The sequence below is a fragment of the Drosophila suzukii genome, chromosome 3, assembly GCF_043229965.1.
Source record: "Drosophila suzukii chromosome 3, CBGP_Dsuzu_IsoJpt1.0, whole genome shotgun sequence".
NCBI lineage: Eukaryota > Metazoa > Arthropoda > Insecta > Diptera > Drosophilidae > Drosophila > Drosophila suzukii.
This window is the reverse complement of record NC_092082.1, coordinates 60,290,487-60,311,239: the sequence shown is the minus strand read 5'-3', so window position 1 is coordinate 60,311,239 and position 20,753 is coordinate 60,290,487. Positions and strand designations below refer to the sequence as shown.

At 39.3% G+C, this 20,753-nt stretch overlaps 2 protein-coding genes across 4 annotated transcripts; both read right to left on the bottom strand.

The window, feature by feature from the left end:
* Positions 1 to 4,052: 4,052 nt before the first annotated feature.
* Cont (Contactin) lies at positions 4,053 to 10,207 on the bottom strand. 2 transcript variants are annotated; one of them, XM_065867007.2, is made up of 8 exons: positions 10,015 to 10,207; positions 8,736 to 9,688; positions 6,997 to 8,682; positions 5,966 to 6,132; positions 5,028 to 5,900; positions 4,806 to 4,974; positions 4,612 to 4,745; positions 4,053 to 4,554 (listed from the first exon to the last, which is right to left on the bottom strand). In XM_065867007.2, the coding sequence occupies exons 2-8, from the start codon at positions 9,595 to 9,597 to the stop codon at positions 4,261 to 4,263; spliced, it is 4,185 nt and encodes a 1,394-aa protein (XP_065723079.2). In that variant the 5' UTR covers positions 9,598 to 9,688; positions 10,015 to 10,207; the 3' UTR covers positions 4,053 to 4,260. The 2 variants fall into 2 exon arrangements, with proteins under 2 accessions (XP_065723079.2, XP_016932327.4); XM_017076838.4 differs by having other exon boundaries at positions 9,936 to 10,206.
* A 128-nt stretch (positions 10,208 to 10,335) lies between these two features.
* Sfxn1-3 (Sideroflexin-1-3) lies at positions 10,336 to 17,085 on the bottom strand. Of its 2 annotated transcripts, XM_017076861.4 has the most exons (7): positions 16,926 to 17,085; positions 16,274 to 16,443; positions 16,065 to 16,214; positions 15,843 to 15,960; positions 15,628 to 15,789; positions 10,898 to 11,025; positions 10,336 to 10,833 (listed from the first exon to the last, which is right to left on the bottom strand). In XM_017076861.4, the coding sequence occupies exons 2-7, from the start codon at positions 16,434 to 16,436 to the stop codon at positions 10,589 to 10,591; spliced, it is 966 nt and encodes a 321-aa protein (XP_016932350.3). In that variant the 5' UTR covers positions 16,437 to 16,443; positions 16,926 to 17,085; the 3' UTR covers positions 10,336 to 10,588. The 2 variants fall into 2 exon arrangements, with proteins under 2 accessions (XP_016932350.3, XP_016932352.3); XM_017076863.4 differs by having other exon boundaries at positions 16,274 to 16,998.
* Between the last annotated feature and the right edge of the window lie 3,668 nt (positions 17,086 to 20,753).

Below are 20,753 nucleotides of genomic sequence, written 5' to 3'. Positions count from 1 at the left end.
TTATACCGTTTTCACACTTATATAATAACCTTATTTCTAAGTGCTAAAAAAAGAGACAGACAAAAGCCCTACAACTCGCTACAGCGGAAAATGGGACTGCACATGCAAATCGATGCAGTATTCCAGTATTTAATTCAGTATTCTTTTTACGAGCTTAGGTGATTTTTGTACTGGGCATTTCGGTATGTTTTTGAGAAGGAAATGCATTCAAAGTGCAATGACGCCGCTATAATGAAATTTTTGTTGGTGCAGGCCCAAGGCCTTCCAACGGATCCGAACGCAGCAATTGATCTCATCTTATAAATTAATATTGATATGCCTTTTTTTGAGAAATGACCAAGCTCCAGCTAATGTCCTTCCAGGCAAGACCTGAAAAAAAAAGCCATTTGACCTTCCAAAATTGTTGATAAAAAAAATGAAGGTGTTATAATTGCTTAAAACAGTCCAAACTATTCTAACTTGTGAAAATTCTCGTGGCGTTACTGTTAGCCCAAAATAGGCCATATTGAACTTTCACTACGTATGCCTAAATGAAAATGTCATCGTTGATTAGTTTGCTTATAGCAATTTGCCGATTTAAACATTATACACATTCTATTTAGTTTTGCGTTGTTTTGCATTTCTTCGGTGCAACAAAATTTAAGCGACCTGCCCGTTCAACGATTTTCTATGTGAACAGGAATCCGCTTAAAATTGCAATAGCGATTTTAATCGGCTGTGTCCAGAGTCTATTAGGTGTACATTTTCCTCTGCACAGAACGTACGCGTCTTCGGCGTGGTTTTTGGGTTTTTTTTTCAATTTTTAATTTTTTGTTTTCACACCGCTCCTACACGGACACAGGCCAAAATTACTTTATTATTGCGCGGCGGCTAACGAAATCTGGTACTTTTTTTTTGGTATGTCCTTATCTGTCCCTGAGTAGTGAAAAACTGACCTGACGAAAACGTTAACCGCCTATTTGCATCTCGCTCTCTCCTATGGCTAGCTCGCTTTCATTGATGTGAGTACCAGGTTTAACTCAGAAGTTATAAGCAAGCGAGCTAATAAATCAATTGGAGCAATTACAAAAAAAAGAGTCTGCTGGTGCACAAAGATATTAAAATAAAAATAAGTAAAATGTTCAACGAATGCACTATAGGCTGGCTGAACACATTTTGTGGCCAAAAACTTCAAGCAAAACCAAATATTTGAGTTCGGTTCTTATATTTGGGGTTATAATTAGCAAATTAACAGGAAAAGGCGTGGCAACGCCCCTTTTTGGAGAAATTTCTTTTTATATCATAAAAAATAATATAAAAATAGATAAGAAAATACTTACCCTAAAAACAAAACTTAATATAGAGGTGTATATTTTTGATTTGGATTTATATCGATATAATGAACGTATAAAAAAGGTGTGGCGCCGCCCATTTTTCACATGTTAAGAAGTGGGCTTTAAAAGCCCTCGATATTAACAATTATTAATATTATGGTATTGTAACATCTTCTTCGGTTTGTTTTTTCAATCCATCCTCATTAGCATCTGAACCAGCTATCGAAGCTATAAATCTATTAAGATGGCCTGCTCTTTCTCTCGCTTTGTCTGTCCAGAACTCCAAATCCAAAACAATTCTGAGTTGTCCAACCTGAGGTTGTGACCTAAAAAGGTAAATTGCGACGAAAGTGCGCAAAAGTACACTTTAGGATAGCATTTATATGAACAAGAACTGAACTACCGACAACACAATGTAAATATTAAGGTCAAACTAGGTGAAACTCACTTTATATCTCTATTTAAAGTTAGTTTTTATTTTAAATTTGTACACGTAAAGCGACTATAAAAAACACTCAATTACAGGGACAACACAAACAAATCCAACTTGTGACGACCACAAACATAAAGTACAAGCCGCTATCTTTCGATGCCATTATAACTTGTTTGGTAAAAACTTAGTTTGGTGCCTTATTTTTATAATTTTAAACCGACTCTTTTTTTCACAAAGTAGCTTTCGTGCTCTCGTGACACCGAACAGCTGTTTTAACAGCCGATATTTTAGCAGATCGTGACTCTGTTAAAATTTCTGTTACGTAACATTGAAGTTTGAAGTTTTTCCAACACTTTGACGTCATTAGATTTTAATATTAACGACTTTCGAAAAATGGATTTTTGGCCACAAAAAGTGGTCAGCCAGCATATAGTGGAATGTTTTTATTTATGTAAATTAGAAGTTTAAGGCTTCCTTCTCGTTCCACGGATGCTTCGCCATCTTTCCCGCGCCATCTGTAGTCCAGCTCCAAGTTCCAATAGGCTGGCCAATAATGGCTGGTGATGGCTCCTCCATCTGTCCCTTAGAGGGCGACCATATTTTCTCCTCCCTATAAAAGCCGGCGCGTCCTCCATCTCCGCTTTAGCTGTCAAGTAGCTGGTGGAGGTGGACTCCTCAATGGAGAGCTCGTCGGAGTTAGAGCGATGTCCCATGTTCCTTCCCACTGGGATTCTCTAGTGGATCTCCTCCAGCGCTTCAACTATTCTGCGGATTTGCCCCGTTGTGGTATTGCTTCCTGTCGGTCAAGTCCCACAACAATGGGCAACAGCTTGGATTAGGCGTCCTTTTTCCCCTGCACTGACCTCCTTTAGCCGTTTTTGGTGCTTTTCTTCCATTTTTAATTTTTAAATTCCCTACCGCTTCTGCACGAACACTGCCAAAGATTAAATTTCTTATTCTTTGGGCCGCGGCTAACGGCGTTCATCGAAAATTCACTCTCGAAATCTGGTATTTGTTCTGGTATTTCCTTAGCTCATCTGAGTACCGCGCTGAAAAACAGACCCGACGAAAAGCTTTAGCCGCCTGTTTGCCTCTCGCTCACTCCTATGGTTAGCTCGCAGTTTTCGTCGATGTAAGTACTAGGCTTAATCTAGTAAAATGCCAAAATCTGCGAATTGGGACGGAAAATTCTAAAGCAATAACTTTAATTTTAAAATGGATTCATGTAGCTTTCTATCGAGTCTATTCCCAAGGAAATATCTCCATTTGTTTTTTTTTATTGAACGCGAACGTACGATTTTTCCATGTTGTTTTATTAACAATTAATTGAACATTTTTTCGCCCTCTTTGCATTTCTATCTTCTTATTAGATTGCAATAAAAAGATTTGTTTGAAAAAGTGGAAACAAATCATATGTTTTCCTTGCGAAATAATTAAACATAAAAATGCCTTTAAAAGTAGCTAAAAATGAATAAAATACATTTTTCCAGTTTTTAGGGAAATTTCATCAAAAAACAAATGAAATATGCTATGGCTCCACTGTATTATGAAAATATGGCCATTTATGTACGAAAATACGAAAAAAATACGATGATTATTTAGATTTCCTTGTTTTGGTCCGGGTTGACTATTTGGCGGATATGCCCATATAATAAAAATTTCGACAGTGTTTTTGGTGCAGGCCTATGGGCATTAAATAATGTTAATATAGACTTATACAAGCATATCTGCATACTTAGTTTTTGATCGTAACGTGTGGTAATTGTGAAATCGCGGTTTGAAAAAAAAAATTTTTTTCTTTTGACTGAAGATGTATTCAAGAGCCAGTAAATTGCTTAGGTGGCCTTCTACAGACTTGTATTTAAGGTCTCATCATATCTTGAGTCGATCACAACTTATGGACATTTAAGCAATCTGTTCACCTTAATTCACAAAAATTGGATTGGATTTTTTTTTTGAATAAAAAATTTAAGTTTTCAAGACGAGGAAAAAAGTTTAAAAAGTAAATTTTCTCACAAATTCGTCCTTTTCAATAAGTACTGAATAGGTAAAGAAAAGTATTGTATCATTCAATCGGCATTTAAATTACCTTTCCATTGATGCCAAAGTTAAGAATTAGTAAGTTCAAATTATGAGTTTATTTAACTTTTGTTTTGTGAAAATACTTTTGACCACCCCTGTATATACTTTATGGAGTCGGGAACGCTTCCTTCTACCTGTTACACACTTTCTAGTATACACTTTTACTCTACGATCCCTGGTTTCAACTATTTCTCCCCTGAGCACGGAAAGCCATATAAATGAGATACACTTTTGGAAAGATACAAATTTATTTGTTTTTAAAAAGTCTTTAAAATGGACGGTATGCTTTTACATAAAGTAAGGAGCTTACAAAGGAGCACGAATGGAATGCTTTTGTTTTTTATCGCTGTACTACTTACTCTTATATAAGGTCACTTCTTAGTATAGTTTTATTCTTACTTACTAATTTACGCATCCTGGTTTGTGCTGCATTCAGTGGCTTGTGTAGAAAAAAGTTGTTATAAGTAGTAATGTGCTTAAAATAAGTGCCGTGTTAATGTTGTGGCCATGTCGGGTGTTTGCGGCATTTCGAGTCGTCTTGCCCATTTGGAAGCGCAGAGTGGGACTGGACATGCGACCGTCTCCTCCATTGCTGTACGCGAGGACTCGCATATTGTAGCTCTTTCCGGGCGTAAGGGTGTTGATGTAGGACTCAAGTTTCTGTCCAATTGGCACGATGGTATTATTGGCTGTGATCATGTTCTGATCCGTTTCCCAAATGCGAACCTATAAATTTTGATACGTCAATAATGAGTTTCTTGGCCGCTAAGCCTGGTGGCGTACCTTGTAACCCTCGATTGGTTCTTCGTCCTGCGACGGGGAAACGTAGCGCCATACAACTCGCACAGTGGACGGATTTATTCCATATACATGAACTGAAGATGGTGGCTTTTGTGGGGCCTTTCGATATGTGCGTTCTAAAAATCATTTAAAGGAAAATATACGGTATTTTTATTTTTTCACATGTCTTCACCCACCTTCAAAGCGTTCGCTTTCGGGTCCTTCTCCTGCAGCATTGTATGCCATTACCTTCACAAAGTAGTAGGTGTCTGGCTGCAGTCCAACGATCAGTGCCCAATTTCTTGTGGTACGTGACAAGTAGTAAACTGAATCTTCTTCTTGGTGCGTAGTTTTCCAGTATTTAAGCTAAACCGAAAAAGTTAATAACAATTCAAACATTTTTAAAACAGCATCCTTACTCTGTGTCCAATGAGTTTGCCTCGAATGTTTTCACGGGACATATCAATCGGTTGCCACGTGACATTAAAGCATGTTGAATTAAAGGCAAGCGCAAAGGGCTTCTGGGGAGCCACCTGTGGCATGTCCTCGGCAGAGTGAATGACAGCAACTTCACTCTCCGGTCCTTTGCCAATGCTGTTGATGGCCTGCACCTTGACCTCGTACTGTGTATAGTAGTTGTTCAGCGGAATGTTAACGACAGCTACGCCCATATGATCCTGCTTTTTTATCTCGTCGGATGCCCATTCGATGGCCCCTTTAAGCTTCCAAAACACTTTGTAATGTATACCGTGACTATGCTGCTCTTGCGGCAACAGCGGGTCCCAGGTAATCGTAAGGTCACCAATCTTTCCACCCCCGCCACCCACATTCTTTGGTGCTATATAAGGCTTATCCTCATATGTGCTGTATATTGGCGATGGGGCTGACGGCGTACCAATTCCCAAATCGTTTACGGCGGTTACACTAAACTCGTAGGCCGACCACGGCGTAAGATTGACCACCTCAGCTTGCTGGCGCGATGTGTAGCGATCTACCTCCCGCGCCTGGACATTGGTTGACACATTAACCCAGGTGCGATTCCAGTTGGTGCGGCCTAGGATATTGTAGTACCGGATTGGGCGACCGTTGTTAGCTCCATCCACCCACTCAATAATGGCCTTCGTCTTACTGATCTGTATGACTTGAACGCCGCCTGGTGCGCCAGGTGCACCTTCTATAGACACACTGGTCTTACTACTTATCTCGTTGACCGCCGACTTGACCACGCACTCGTAGTCGCCGGCATCTCGCATGGTGGTGTTATGCACTGTTAATCTGTTCCAGTCTACAATCTGAAATGAGGATATTGCGGTACATATATTGTCGGTGAATACGGTTTTAGTAAAAATCTGCTTACAATTCTTCCGGTGCCATCGTGGTTGTTTTTTAGGATTTCGCCGTTGTGCTTCCAAACATAAGCTATGTCCAGCAGCTCATCAAAGGCGGCCTCGCAATGCAAGAAGATTAAGTCATGTTCCTTGGAAACAATGCGTTGGGGAGGAGTTTCGATAAATCGGATTTCCTCTGCAAGTAATTGAATTCATTAGTTGAAGAAAATATTTAAAAACAAAGAAGAATAACGCTATAGTTCCCGATTATAAGATACAGCTAATGTAAGTGCAAGGGAGATGAAGATATGCGTGCAGCAAATCGGCTGTATCCGAGATGGGTGTTGGGTTTTGATAATCAGAACAAAATGTCATTTACACTTTCACAAAAAAAAAGTAATTGACAGGAGTGGCACCCTGGTGAAATAAACTTACGGTGCGCAAGAACCTCAAGAATCTTCATGCCAAATCCCTTTCTAGCCTTTATAGTATACGAGATATCAGTGTTTATAGGGACAGACGGCCTTGGCCAGTTTGCCCTGAGTAGTGATCCTTATGAAGAATATAATATACTTTCCGACGATTCTAATCTTCCCTTTTACTCTACATCAGTGGTGCCCACACAAATACAATGAATTGTAAGGAACTTGGGTGGGTACACCGAAGACGTTGACCGAAGCCACACGACCGTTTACAGTGTCGGTGATGTGGCAGAGCGCCGGCAGAGGACTCCCGACTCGCGACTCAGGCCAGTGTGCACCACTGCTCTACATTGTCTAGTGCTTTGACTATCATATTTCCATTACTCAGTTAACTTTTTGGTTGTTCAATAAAATATTAGTTTTAAGCGGTAAATTGCAAATACATATCTAGACGTTATTGACTGACTAACCTTTCCCAATATAGTCTGTTTTAAACGGTTTAACATACTTTCCAACGAGTAACTGGTACAACTACACTGAGGCATTACTTTTTAGAAGAAAAAAAAATTGCATTACTTTTTTAACTTATGCGATATATCAATACGTTAAGCTACATTTTTAAATTAATAATATCTTACGTAAAACAATAACTCGGGCGTGGGACTCATCGGTGCCGGCTTGGTTAGATGCAATGCATGTATAAACGCCCTCGTCATCGCGTGATGTGGGTGCAATGGTTAGAGTGCCGCTGGGCAGGATGCGTCGGTGGCCTCCCGAGCCTAACAGCTGGCCGTCTTTTTTCCATTGGAATTTTGGGCGTGGAGCAGCTTCCGGGTTGCAGACAATTGTAGTGTTCCCATTGTAAACAGCATAGATCTCAGATTCGAGCGGATGCTTTTTAAAAGACGGTTTCATAGACAGCACTCGGAGCTGCGCTGAAGAGAACGAAGTCTTCAGTTGATTTTGAGCTCCGCATTGGTACATGGCCTCGTCCTTATCCTTTTCGAGGAACTTAATGGTAAGCACATTGTCTTGGATAATGTATCGGTCACGATTAATAGTTGTGGGGTCAAGACGTTCGGCATTTTTGTACCAAGTGTAATTTGCGTCCGGAATTGCAAAGGCCTCGCATATAAAAGTAACGTCGCTGTTATAGTCCTTTATCATATCTTTGAGGGGAATTGTAAACTGTGGGCGCATTTGGATATTGATATAGATGCTCTTCATCAGCGTCTTGCGGGGATTGGTAATTGTGCAGGAGTACTCGCCGTTGTCGTTAGTTGTGGCATTTTGGATGATTAAAACGCGTCCATAATTGATAGTGTAAGCATTGCGTTGGAGAGGTAGGCCTTGTCGAGTCCAATTATACGATGGGATGGGGTAACCGAAGGCCATGCACTCTAGCCGGATCTCGTCACCTGCCACTGGCGCCTCCGGAAAGACTTTGGGGAATGTGTTGGCGAATATGAGTGCCTGGTAATTGCTGTTGGGAGTCACGCGCAGCGGGAAAAAAGGTCCGTTGCGTCCGGTGTCCGACACAAGGGTCTGAACAGTGCACGAGTAGTTAGCTCGGTCTACGGTTTCTATAAAAGAGAAATACAGGGCGCCATCACGGGAAACGAATACACGCTGGTCCTCCTCCACGAAGTTGGGGAAATAGTCGCGAGCCCAGTAATATCGCACGTCGGGATAGTGCTGCGGTGGGTCACAGAATATCGATTTGCCCCAGTTCATCTCGCTCGTCTCCGCAGAGCGTTTTAGGTTAAACTCCATGATGAAACCGAAGTTTAGATGAGCGCTTTCGGAACGAATACGTCCAAATTTGTTTTCTGCTACGCAGTGATACGCGCCTTGATCTAATGCTTGTTTAGGTTCGAAGATAATTAAGTTACCCCCAGAAATTGTATACCGATCCTGCGCCAGTGGATCGATTTTCTGGTACTCAAGAGTGTCATCTACGTATACTTCGCGGTACCAGTAGTACGAGGGGGTTGGAAAGCCACCGGCCAAACAGCTAAGAGTTACATCGTTGATCAACCGATTCTTGTTTACATCAAAAGTCGTGTCGTTTGGCTGCTTTACGAAGTATGGACCCCGTGGAATACGTTCCATGTCGTTAATATCAAGTCCATAGTGGTAAGGGCGCTTGTCATCTAACTTTATGTTAACATTGTCTGGACTGTAGATTACCTTTGACTCGCAGATGAAAAGATTTAGCTCAATTTCGTACGCTGGCATAAACATCCAGCGATCCCTTTTTTTCGAGAAAGCGTAGACAACGCGATCGCGCACATATCCGTTGTCTCCGTACGGCTGGTTGGGACCTGCAGGCGACAAAAAGATTAGAAAAGTACAATTTTAAGTGGTCGTAACGTACCAATAAATCCACGTAAGTTATTTTGATTCCGCTGATTAACACTGCCCGGCAGCGAGTTGTAGAACTGGTTCGGATTGTTGAGATTTCGGTTGTTCAGGTCGTTTTGAACAAGGAAACGATTATCGTGCAGATCCTCGTTTTCCAGGGGCACGTGCTCGTCCATGGAAAAGGAGTCCTCGATCTGCACTAGCTGGGTGTTGTCGTCGTTTACCCAATTTAGGGGGCCTGTCTGTCGGGCAGAGATAAAGAATCGATTCTGCCGTTGATTTTGCAGTATGAGATTCTTGAGTATAAATGAGTGCTTCTCCACGTTGTCCACGTTTATCAAATCCGCATTGTAGGCCTTGCAGATCTTCTTCGCCTCAGCCCAGTTGCGTTTGGGCGACCGTATGAAGCGATAACATGTCTGCCTAAACGAGACCCAGTGCTCCGGACAGAAGTTATCTTCATCACTGTAGGCGTCGCGATAACTGACTCCCGCCGCGCCAATGCTGTTTCGGTTAAATGGATCGTACTGTGGGCCGAGCGCGCCCATGTTATTTCCGGGACCGACTACGTTGCCACCAAGTCCTCCAGCTCCCACTCTGCCATCGTAGTACCCCTTATAGGTACCGGGGTTCTGTCCTTCGAGCAGGGAGTTGTCAAACTGGTTCGACTCCGGGCTCTGCTGCTGCCCAGTATATAAGGGATTGTACCTCGGCGAGTAGTCTTTGTTGTAGGTGGGTTGATAACTCTGTGGCTGCTGCCCTGGCTGCCCCGGATCCGTTTGGACAGTAGGCAGCTCTCCGAGTATCTGGGGCGCGGCCAGGCCAACTATATGGAGCACTAGAAAGCCGCCCATGAGGCAGCTTTTTGAGAACATACTCGGGTTTGTTTTAAATGGAGTGGACTCAGCTTTAGATGTCGTCACACAGCGAACTAAAGGCACATCTTGCTGTTGTACACGATTGTTTCTGAAAATAGAAATTCAAATATGTTTGTTTTGCACAAATAATGGCATAAACAAATTTAAAGTAAACAAATCTTGCGTTTTATGGTCAATCATGTAGTTTGAATTAGTAATCCATTGGGTGTCGGCACACCTGTGTGTGTGTGACTTAGGCGTGGTCGTAAGCCGCGATGAGAATATAACACCGAAACAATTCGTGTAAAACTACATGTATTACGTAGTTGTTGTCGCGATATAAAGATGCCAATTACCAAAGATGTTGGTCCAATCTTAACGCCCAGCGGAAGCTTAATTGATGTTTCGCTTAGGCAGATGCTTGCTTAGCCACACCTTAATTACGTCGCCTTGCCACAGAAATCAAACGTTTGAATTCACGGGAATGGGTGGGTTTCGGCCTGCAAAATTGTGATTACAGGTTACGCGGTTTCGTCCAAACAATTCTAAACTAAGGATGCAATTTAAGCTACATATTTAAATTATAGTTTAATTAAATAAAAACAAAACCGAGCCCAAGCTGAGTCGACCAAGATTGGTATGACCAAGCCTCGATTGGTAGCGATTGGCGCGATAACGATAGTCGATGACCCGACGCCAACTGCCATTCGCCCGGAATTGGGCACTGCTCTGTCCAACTGAAAACACAGTTCAAAATCAACAGTTAACAGCATTTATTTTTGGTATCTTTCGCTTTTACACAATCACTACCAGATACGCTGCATATATAATTTGATCACCACCGTGCCGAGTTATGGTGCTCGGTAATAATGTGCGGTCAGGAATAATATCATGAGTATTTCAAACAAAACTCAACAGACAAACTGCCAATAAATGCAAGGTGAGTAAATAAATAGGCAGCTGAATCAAGCAATATTGTCTTCGTTAAGCTCATAAAGTGCACAGGGGCTCAGAGTCCCTTGTTGAACCAGACGGTGTCCAGATCCGGACGCTTCTTTTTAATGCTGTCGCGCACTTCCGATTCTAGAGCGTCGACCTTAATGCCAGCGCGCTGTTTGAAGAAGGCGCATCCGAGAGGCGTGGCGAAAATCAGCACGAAGCCACAGAAGAGCGTTTGAATGGGGGCGTTGGACCGCGGGTATTTGGCCAGGAATCCCCTCCTCTCGAGGACATTCATCAGAACAGGGGTCAGAGCTGAAATACATAGAAGGAAGGTGAAACAATCTTAAAGTTTCGGTATACCCTGGGGAGGTCTTACTCATTCCCGGGATGGCCATGGCAATTCGACTAAGGATAACGGCTGAGATTCCCACAACGGCCGCCTTCTGGGAAATCCCCATCTCGTTGTTGTTCTCATCCAGTAGTACCACTCCGTTTCGTAGCTCCCTAAAAAAGACGAGTAGATTAAATTAGCCGAACAGTTAAATTTTGATCACATCATGAAAATAAATATTTTCTAATGCTCCACAACGCACATGTTTATCCAAAGAAAATCCCATCCACCTCCCAAAATGGTTGCTTAAGAAATGGTTATAGGCAAAGAACTGTATGCGAGGAAGGTGTTATACATAAATACTTAAAAGGGTCAAAACGGTTCTAGCTTGTGATAATTCCCGTGGCCTCACTGTTGACCCACAATAGTTCCTACTCAATTTTCACTATGCTGATATGAAAGGAAATCTCATATTTGATCAATATGCTAAATAAACATTTGGCGCTGAAAACAGTCCCTACAAGCGTTATTTAATAAAAATGGTTTTTCTGTTGTTGAAAAAAAGTTGAATTAAATTTAATAAAAACCAGACGACTCTAACATATAGCTGTCAAAGAAACGGTCAGAGAAATAATGAAATAAATATTATACCCTTGCATTTATTTTTATATTATTTGTAATTGATTTTATTTTTGCTAGGTTTCACAGAAATTGTATTCTATTTAAACTATCAAAGCTCATAGTAAAAAGTATATATATTCTTGATCAGCGTCAATAGCCGAGTCGATCTAGCCATGTCCGTCTGTCCGTCTATCCGGATGAACGTTGAGATCTCGGAAACTATAAGCCCAAAACTAAGGCTCCTGCAGTTTTGATGCTAGAATAAAAATTTTAACTGAAATGTATTGCTCTCATCAATACCTATCGATTAACCCAAAAAATGTTTGCCACGCCCACTTTAACGCCCACAATCTTCAAAAAATCGTAAATATGAACGTGGATATCTCGGAAACTATCAAAGATAGAGAATTGGGATCTCAGATTTAGATTCCGTAGCCGTGTACGCAGCGCACGTTTAAGCGAATACGCCACGCCCACTCTAACGCCCACAAACCACCCACAATTTTCATGCTAATTGGTCTTGGTATTGGTATTGGTCTCGTCAATACCTATCGATTGATCCAAAAAAAATTGCCACGCCCACTCTAACGCCCATAACGCTTAAATCTCGCTTTGTTGCTTGCATATTTCCACTTCCCTTTGGTCCCTTTAACTGAGTAACGGATATATGATAGTCGAGGTACTCGACTATAGCGTTTTTTCTTGTTTTAAACTGAAGTTAAGGCGTACAGTGGAAAATCGATTCAAAGAAAAATAAAGATTTGTTCCATATAAGATCTATTTTTTAGAGACAGTTTTCCTTCAGAAAAGTTGTGAAAATTTTGGAAGTTTTAACTTTGACGACAAATTTACCATGGTTTATGAATGGAGACTATTTTTTAGTAATGCCGTCATGTATTGAGAGTGTGTTTCAGCAAAAATATTTAAGACAAGTACAATGACGAAGGCTACATAATTCCATATGTGGGCAAACATCGGTTTTTAGTATTCTTAGATATGTATACCGCGGAACAATTAGATTACGGAACTCAAGTTTGTATGGGGCTTTTACTCAGAAAAATACAATTATCGTGAAAAAATAGGAATGGTTTGAGAAAATTTTATTATGTTCAATTTTGTGTTCCTGTGTAATTGGTAATTGTTAGGGCTAGAAGTTACCGGGTTACGAATCCCTGTCAATCTTTGAATAGAGAAAACTGGAACAGGACCGATAATCATTAAAAAAATATGTTATTTAAAATAAATTTTACAAATACTTTTTTGGGTCGTTTTTAAAAAAATTCAAATTGGTACACAAAATTCAACTTCTCGAGGGCTCAAGATCACTCTATTTAGATGATTGTGAAAGTTAAATTTGCATTTGATTTCAGTCAGAAGTTTGCATCGCAGTGAAGGAGACGTTTCCGACCCCATAAAGTATATATGTATATTCTTGATCAGCATGACTAGACGAGTCGATCTAGCCTTGTCCGTCTGTCCGTCCGTTTCTACGCAAACTAGTCTCTCAGTTTTAAAGCTATCGGGCTGAAATTTTCCCAAAAGTCTTATTTCTTTTGCAGGTAGTATATAATTCGGATCCAGCCGGATCGGACAACTATATCTTATAGGTCCCATAGGAATAATCGAAAAACAACAATTTTTAAAAATTATATCTTTGGTGTTTTTTAACATATAACCTTCTAAGCTTGGAAATTACATTTTTTAATTAGTTTTGAATTTCGAATTAAATTTTATCAAAATCGTACGACTATATCATATAGCTGCCATAGGAACGATTGTAAAATTGGTGGGAAAATAATATGAAACAAATTATAGCTTCGGTGTTTTTTAACATATAACCTCCTTCGCTTGGAAATAACATTTCTTAAATAGTTCTGAATTTCGAATTTAATTTTATCAAAATCTGACGACTATATCATAAGCTGCCATAGGAACGATCGAAAAATTGGTTGGAAAATAATATGAAACAAATTATAGCTTCGGTGTTTCTTGACATATTATCTTATACTATTGGGAATATCATTTTTTGTATTTTTAAATTTAATAATTATAACTGCAAGGGTTTACAAACTTCGGCTTACCAAAGCTAACTTCCTTTCTTGCTATGGACGATTTTCTAGTTTTCTGTACGACTCAAGACTTGCCCTTAATTTTAATAATTTGTCATTTTAGAAAAATGAATCCTGAAAATGGTTACCATGAACTAAAATTGTTCTAATAATTAATACTTTAACCCTAATATGAAACTAACCCTAAAAAATTATAAACCTATTCTAAGTGAAAAAATGTTCTAAAAAGTTGAAAGGTTTTCTACAAAGTAGAAAGGTTACATAGATTTCGGCGATTACAATATACACTTCTACTGTATGAGTTTAAGGGGCAATATAAAACTTGTTCCCTAAGTTTTATATAAGATATTAATATAAATTTATTAACCTTTAACCTGTTCAATAGAACGTATACTAATACGTTATAAATAAAACATTAAAGTTGTCTTGGCTAAATGGAGTCTCAAAAACACGGCATCGAATCGTCTTACATTAAATATTTTAATTATTACTATTTTTGAACATTCTTGAAACATTGTTTGGACTTTCTCTTTGATATTTGGTAAGGCCCAGTTACGTATTTTTACTGTTTGATGCTAAAAAGGTCTTTTTAACTTTTCAGGTACCACTTCTGGTAAAATCAAGACCTGTTTCTATGGTTGAGTTAAATATACTTAATTTATTATTATTTGAAGAAATTTAAAAAAAAACATTTTAAAGCACATTTTTCACTTTTATAAGTTTTTAAAATTAATGCATAAATAAGACACCAAGAAAGTGTTGTTAGGAAATTGTTTTTTTCATAAAAATGATATTAGCAAAACAAGTCAAGATTTTTATGCCCCTTTGCTTCTGTTATGATGAGCAACTCCTTTTTAATACCTTTTCTGATTGTATATTGATATCAGTCAGAAGTTTGCAACGCAGTGAAGGAGACGTTTCCGACCCCATAGAGTATATTCCGGGCTGAAACCTTCCCAAAAGTCTTTTCTATTGCAGGTAGTATTTAAGTCGGAACAAGCCGGATCGGAGAAATTTTTCCTTTAGCTCCTATAAGAATGATCCAAAAATAATTTTTTTTAAATGTACAAAATTAAAACTTTGTTGTTTTTTGACATATTAACTTCTACTCTTGGGAATTTCATTCTCTTAAGATTTCAGAATTTCAGAATAAAATGTAAATCAAATAGGACGACTTCATCATATAGCTGCCAAAGGAACGATCGGATAATTAATCAAAATATTACACAGACCGTTATATTTCGTTTTCGGTAAACATACACGGTAGTAAATTGAAATAGAACATTACCTAAAATTTGTATAATTAGTTTAGTTTTCTAAAAATCAGACAGCTTTGTACATACAATGCTTCCACGGGAACGACCTTCAAGGGTATAGAAACTTTAGCGTGCCGAAGTTAGCTTCCTTTCTTGTTGATTATTGTATTTATTATATGTATTTTTATTATAACTTATACTCGTAGAGTAGAAGATTCGTCGGAAAGTATGTAACAGGTAAAGGAAAACGTTTCCGACCCATGAAGTATATATATTCTGGATCAGTATCACTAGCCGTGTCGATCTAGTCATGTCCGATTGTCCGTATAAACGATGAGATCTCGGAAACTATAAGAGCTAGAGTGTTTGGATTCTTGGGCTTCCTGCGCAGTGCAAGTTTCCTTCATCGGAGTGCCACTCCCATTCTAACGCCCATAATTTTTAAAATTTAAAAATTAATTTTGTTCTTATAATGCAAGGTGCAATCTCGTAAACAGCATGCATACTCTTACTTTTCACGATATAGGGGGGGAAATGGTCAATAAAATTAAATCGGCCGAATGTTCCAGATGCTCCGTTAGGTTAACATCTCTGACAAGGTAACGGGCGCATAAATATTTTGTAAAGTTAAAAATTACCAAACTAAAAATGTTAATGGTCCTTAATCAGTGAGTTCAACCAGACCATCATATTTGGAGTGGAATGGTGTGATTAAATTGGTGATAATATAAAAGCGACATTATCAAGAGATTGCATAGAAAGCCACAACAGGCTAATAATTTTGAAAAGTTCGTCTAAGAAAATGTGGGTAAAAGTGCAGTCTACTTACTGCATCCGCATGCAGGGGATGTTGATGCAGTTGGCCGCGCCCACTGCCACCAGGGGGACCAGTCGGCCAATGAGCGGATTCATGTTCCTCACCGCCCGATTTAGGGACAGGGCTGTCGCCAGGGCTCCGCCGGTCGCCAGGCAGTAAGAGGTGAGCAGTTGTCTAGCCGGGGGATAAACTTAGTATTGCGAATGCCTCTACGAATCGGTACCTACGGCTGGCTAATGGGCGAGGTGCCCGAGCGGTTCGTGTAGTTAACAATAGCGTTGAACGTCTGATTACACCACTGCCAGAAGACAACGGCGGCTGTGCTCTTGTAGAAGGCCATCATGCCTGGAAAATGATTGCGCTATTATTGTGGTCGAGTTATTCAGCAGTGCGGCAGCGGATAGTTCAAATGGCGCCAATTAAGTTCCAAAAACGCCACTCGTACTCACCCCCGGTAATGATCGTGTTCATGGGCATCTGCGCCGCCATGCGCCCGATGACTATCTGCTTCTCGCCTGTCTCCGGATGGAAAGCCGAATCGTACAGGTATTTGGCTCGCCACACATCGTCGATGCTCTTGCACTCGGGCACATCCTTGCCTTAAAGTAGTTTAAGAGACGTTAGGGAGCTTGAAGACTGGTGAGTGGATCTTCCTTACCGGCGCGATACTTTAGTACGATCTGGCGGGCCTCCTCCAGTTTCGAGGAGGAGGCCAGCACGTTGATCGGGTTGGTGAGCAGAAAGAAGTGCTTGGCTCTGCCCAAATACGAGTTCTGATCGTATTTTGGCTCGTCGATGTTGACTCGGGGGAGAGGGCTCATGGTCGGGCTGAATGATGATATGGGTTGCAAATGTATCTTATCAGTAAGGAATGGAACGTGTCACAAAAAGTCGGTTGTCCGGTGCCACCAAATCTATCGTCTCAGTGAATTGGTCACAAAGCGGTGTTGAATGTTTTGTAAGCAGCGTTTTTTTTCTGAGGCCCGCCTCAGAAAACAGCTCTTATCAGCCCGATGCTGGTGACCTAACTGCGACGCGTTATCGCTGGTAAACAAGTTTCACCCGACAACGCTTCTTTGCGCATATGTACTTATGTATGTATATGTAGGCGTATACAAGAAACACAGCATATACCGCTGACTACATAGGGAGGGTTTTTAAAATGCAGTGTCAATGGCCGATAGCTATGTCTTTCGTGAGGGTTATATAATAGGTCTGCCAAGATGATAAAATATTGGCAATCGGCGATTCTTATCGGAGGGAACGCACACAGCAGACAAAAGAACAGGTAGCAGCGCACACAGACGAACCGTTTAGAATGTATTTCCAGCCGAAGCAACTTTCACCCGCACCGTTGCTACCACTTTGGCAGTGAATGGACGAATGAGCGGAAGACAGCGACACCGGTTGAAGCTCCAGAAAGCTTTCCCCTCTCTCCACGCTTCAAATGTGTATGCGTAACGGTTAAAGCTAAGTGGCGGGAAGGCTGGAAAAGAGCGTGGGAGAGAGCTTTAGTGGACGCGCGGTATTTGCGGTAACAGCTGGGCTTGCCAGGTGGTCTGTTCAAGCATTAAGAATTCCGATTGTGGAGGTAAACACTACTTTGCGCTTTTTTGATCTCTTCTGTTAGTGGCCAATATCGTATGTTACGGAAAATTTTGGAAGTTACGTTCATACGTGAAATACAAAAGTTATAAAAATGATTTTTTTAACAATTTGAATGATGGCCAAATCAAAGCATGCTCTTTTTTGTCAAAACTGACATTTCAAATTTGTATCAGTCTTTATTTTTGGTGATTATACCCGGTACTCTGACGGCACTAGCTACAAGGGCTTTCAAAATTGTAGTTGAATTGGGAGAAAGCACTGTAAAGAGTTTGATCTGCTTGGGCCGTTGTGGATAAATGTCCCAGGTGACAATAAATTTACAAGAGTACGTTTTATATTGATCTTTCAGCATTTCTTTTCTATGAGGCGCATGGGCTTGTCGAGTCAAACCAGTAGGATCTTTTATTACTTTCTTCAACACATATATTAATAATATTTCTAAGAATATTTATTTGATTGGGGAATCTGTTAATTTCATTTTTAAATTTCTCTGCATAAAGCATTGTTACTTCAAACAGTGCATTCGAAGGATTTATTAATTTAATATCGCCTTCATTTTTGTTTATTTCTAAAAAATTCGTTGAGTCAGATTCTACATTCTCCCGACAGTTGAAAAATATTTGTACGATAAGACATTTCGGAAGTATAGTAGCCAGTCTATAACGTATTGCATTTCGTTCTGCCAAGTTCTCCAAACTGCATTTGCTCTGAGCAAGGCTTAATGGTTGAACCGGTGGTTTGTCACAAAAGACAGAACTAATTCGGCTTCGGTACTTTTTCTTTATTAACTGAGAAACAGTTGGCTGTTTATTACCCGCTCTGTTTCTCTGGAAAATAAAAAACTTTCAAGGGGTTGTTGACTAAATCTACTTGTAGATATTCATTGTGAGAACCCATTTTTGATTATATCATCACAAATTAAATTTATTTTTTGACAGGTCCTAATGAGACCTTCGATACAAATGTTCATTGAAGAGCTTCCCGTTTTCTTGTGGGGGAGAACTTTTATTTGTTTTGGTAATACTCTAGATTAGGGTCTCACCCCCGAAATTCGCGAAAAATTATCCTCGATGGACCGTGATTTCTTAAGAATTTACGTGCAAAAAGAACTTGGCGGTCGGACATAGTTCTCTTGTTACTGAATTTCAAAGTTCCCGGTTTTGCTACAAAAAACAAAGGGGCTTTTCTCATATTTTCAATCAAAGAAATTATATTTTAATAAGTAGTTCTAAAATTAATTATATTTTTAAATGAATTCCTAAACCTAATTAGGGTTTCAAATGAGTTTCTACAAAAATCATGTAACATTTTTTTAATTTAATAAAAAATGGTTTTTGTTTGTCTACTGAAAAAGCATATCGAAGAAATCATGTTATACGTGGAGTGCGGTCGATAAAGGACAGATGAGTGACGTCACAATGCTGTACCGTGATTTCAGTGACGGCCATGAACGATTATTGCCATCCACGGTACCCCACCATTTTAATGCATGAAATAACACTCCAACAATTTGTATTTTTATATTTTCTCAAATAATTTCAATGAAGACTTTTCCGAACCATCATTGAGGTAATTTTCCAGGCTCGTTTTTTGTGGTGGTGTCCCCCATAAACCTAGGCCACGTTGCAGATCCGAATATATGTATGACGAAGAGTGTCCTAATTAACAACTTAGTCGACATCGGAGGTACTCCATATGAGAAATTCTATGATGTATGTTAAATATGAAAGCAAAACATAGCGTAAGTACAAATTAAAAAATAATGCAACGAGTAAAGTTTGGCATGAAATTAAAAAAAAATCAGCGCGATCATATCCGCCATGGCTGTAAAGAAGAAATGGAGGCACACGGTGTGCGGCTTGTGCTTCTTTAAAGAGGCGAAGCGCGCCAAATAGTGTTCCTTCTTTTGGCCATCTTGCGGAATGAGATCTTTAAGGTCCCGCCACAAATGAATCAATAAACAACAATTTTTGATACAAATTTCAATATTACAGAAACTTTAAAGACAACTCGATTTTTATAAGAAGTATGAGCAAAGCACCCTTTTTTTATAGCAAAACCGGGAACTTTGAAATTCAATGTTGAAATACCCCTATTCCTATACAGAAATACCATTTAGCTATTATCCATTTTAGGCATTAATGAAAGCGTAGCCTTTTTTGCACAGGTGCAAAAATAGTAGAGATGTCTCATTTGTTGATGGACATGGATCTGTTAAGAATCCAATTGGAACTGATGGTATTGAAATAACGAGTAGAAGAAGTGAGTGATTAAAAACAAAGCCCAAGATATCATATTATGAAGATGATAGTAGTTTAAATAAATATATATTAAATGCTCACACTATCTTCAACAATGATCCAATAAATTGTTTTCGGAGGAAGACACAAAAACAGAGTTGAGTGCCTATGAACTAAATAATACCTGGACAATCACAGAAAGACCTAAACATAAAAACACAGTACATAGCAAATGTGCATTTTCCGTTAAATATAACGAACTGGGAAGTCCTACTAGGTATAAAGCTAGATTGGTTGCACTAGGATTTACTCAAAAATACCAAGTCGATTATGAAAATACTTTTGCTGCTGTTGCTAGAATTTTCAGTTTTCGATTTGTATTGTCGTTGGCAGTACAATATAACTTGAAAGACCATCAAATGGATGTAAAAACTGCATTCTTAAATTGCACGTTAAAAGAGGAAATATATCTGACACTTCCTCAAGGTATACAGTGCAAAGGTGACAAAGTATGTAAGTTGAATACGGCAATTTGCCGACTCAAACAAGCCCTAGATGCTGGTTTGAAGTCTTTGAGCAAGCATTGAAAGACTGAGTTTGTAAACTTTTCCGTAGATCGCTGTAGATATATCCTTGATAAAGGTGATATAAAGGAAAATATTTATGTGCTGTTATATGTTGATGATGTGGTGATAGCTACAGGAAATATGATAACAGTGAATAAATTCAATAATTATTCAATGAAAAAGTTCAGAATGACCGACCAAACAGAAAAACAAGAAAGGAAGTTAGCTTCGGCAAGCTGAAGCTTATATACCCTTGCAGCTATAATTATTAAATTTAAAAACCCAAAAAAAGGTATTCCCAATAGTATAAGATAATATGTCAAAAACACCGAAGCTATAATTTGTTTCATATTATTTTCCTACCAATTTTCCGATCGTTCCTATAGCAGCTATATGATATAGTCGTCCGATTTTGATCAAATAAAATTCAAAACTCAGAACTAATTAAAAAATGTTATTTCCAAGCGTTGGAGGTTATATGTTAAAAACACCGAAGCTATAAATTGTTTCATATTTTCCTACCAATTTTCCGAACGTTCCTATGGCAGCTATTGATATAGTCGTCCGATTTTGATTAAATTAAATTTGAAATTCAGAAATAATTAAAAAATTTTATTTCCAAGCGTTGGAGGTTAAATGTTGAAAAACACCGAAGCTATAATTTTTTCATATTATTTTTCCACCAATTTTCCGATCGTTCCTATGGCAGCTATATGATATAGTC

Excerpts from the sequence above, each read along its gene's own strand:
- Cont (XM_065867007.2), bottom strand. The coding sequence starts at position 9,597 with ATGTTCTCAAAAAGCTGCCTCATGGGCGGCTTTCTAGTGCTCCATATA. Across the intron at positions 8,683-8,735 it reads TAACTTACGTGGATTTATTG|GTCCCAACCAGCCGTACGGA; the intron begins GTACGTTACGAC and ends TGTCGCCTGCAG. Across the intron at positions 4,746-4,805 it reads CGAAAGCGAACGCTTTGAAG|AACGCACATATCGAAAGGCC; the intron begins GTGGGTGAAGAC and ends AATGATTTTTAG.
- Sfxn1-3 (XM_017076861.4), bottom strand. The coding sequence starts at position 16,436 with ATGAGCCCTCTCCCCCGAGTCAACATCGACGAGCCAAAATACGATCAG. Across the intron at positions 15,790-15,842 it reads ACCTCGCCCATTAGCCAGCC|ACAACTGCTCACCTCTTACT; the intron begins GTAGGTACCGAT and ends TCCCCCGGCTAG. Across the intron at positions 11,026-15,627 it reads ATCCCCTGCATGCGGATGCA|GGAGCTACGAAACGGAGTGG; the intron begins GTAAGTAGACTG and ends CGTCTTTTTTAG.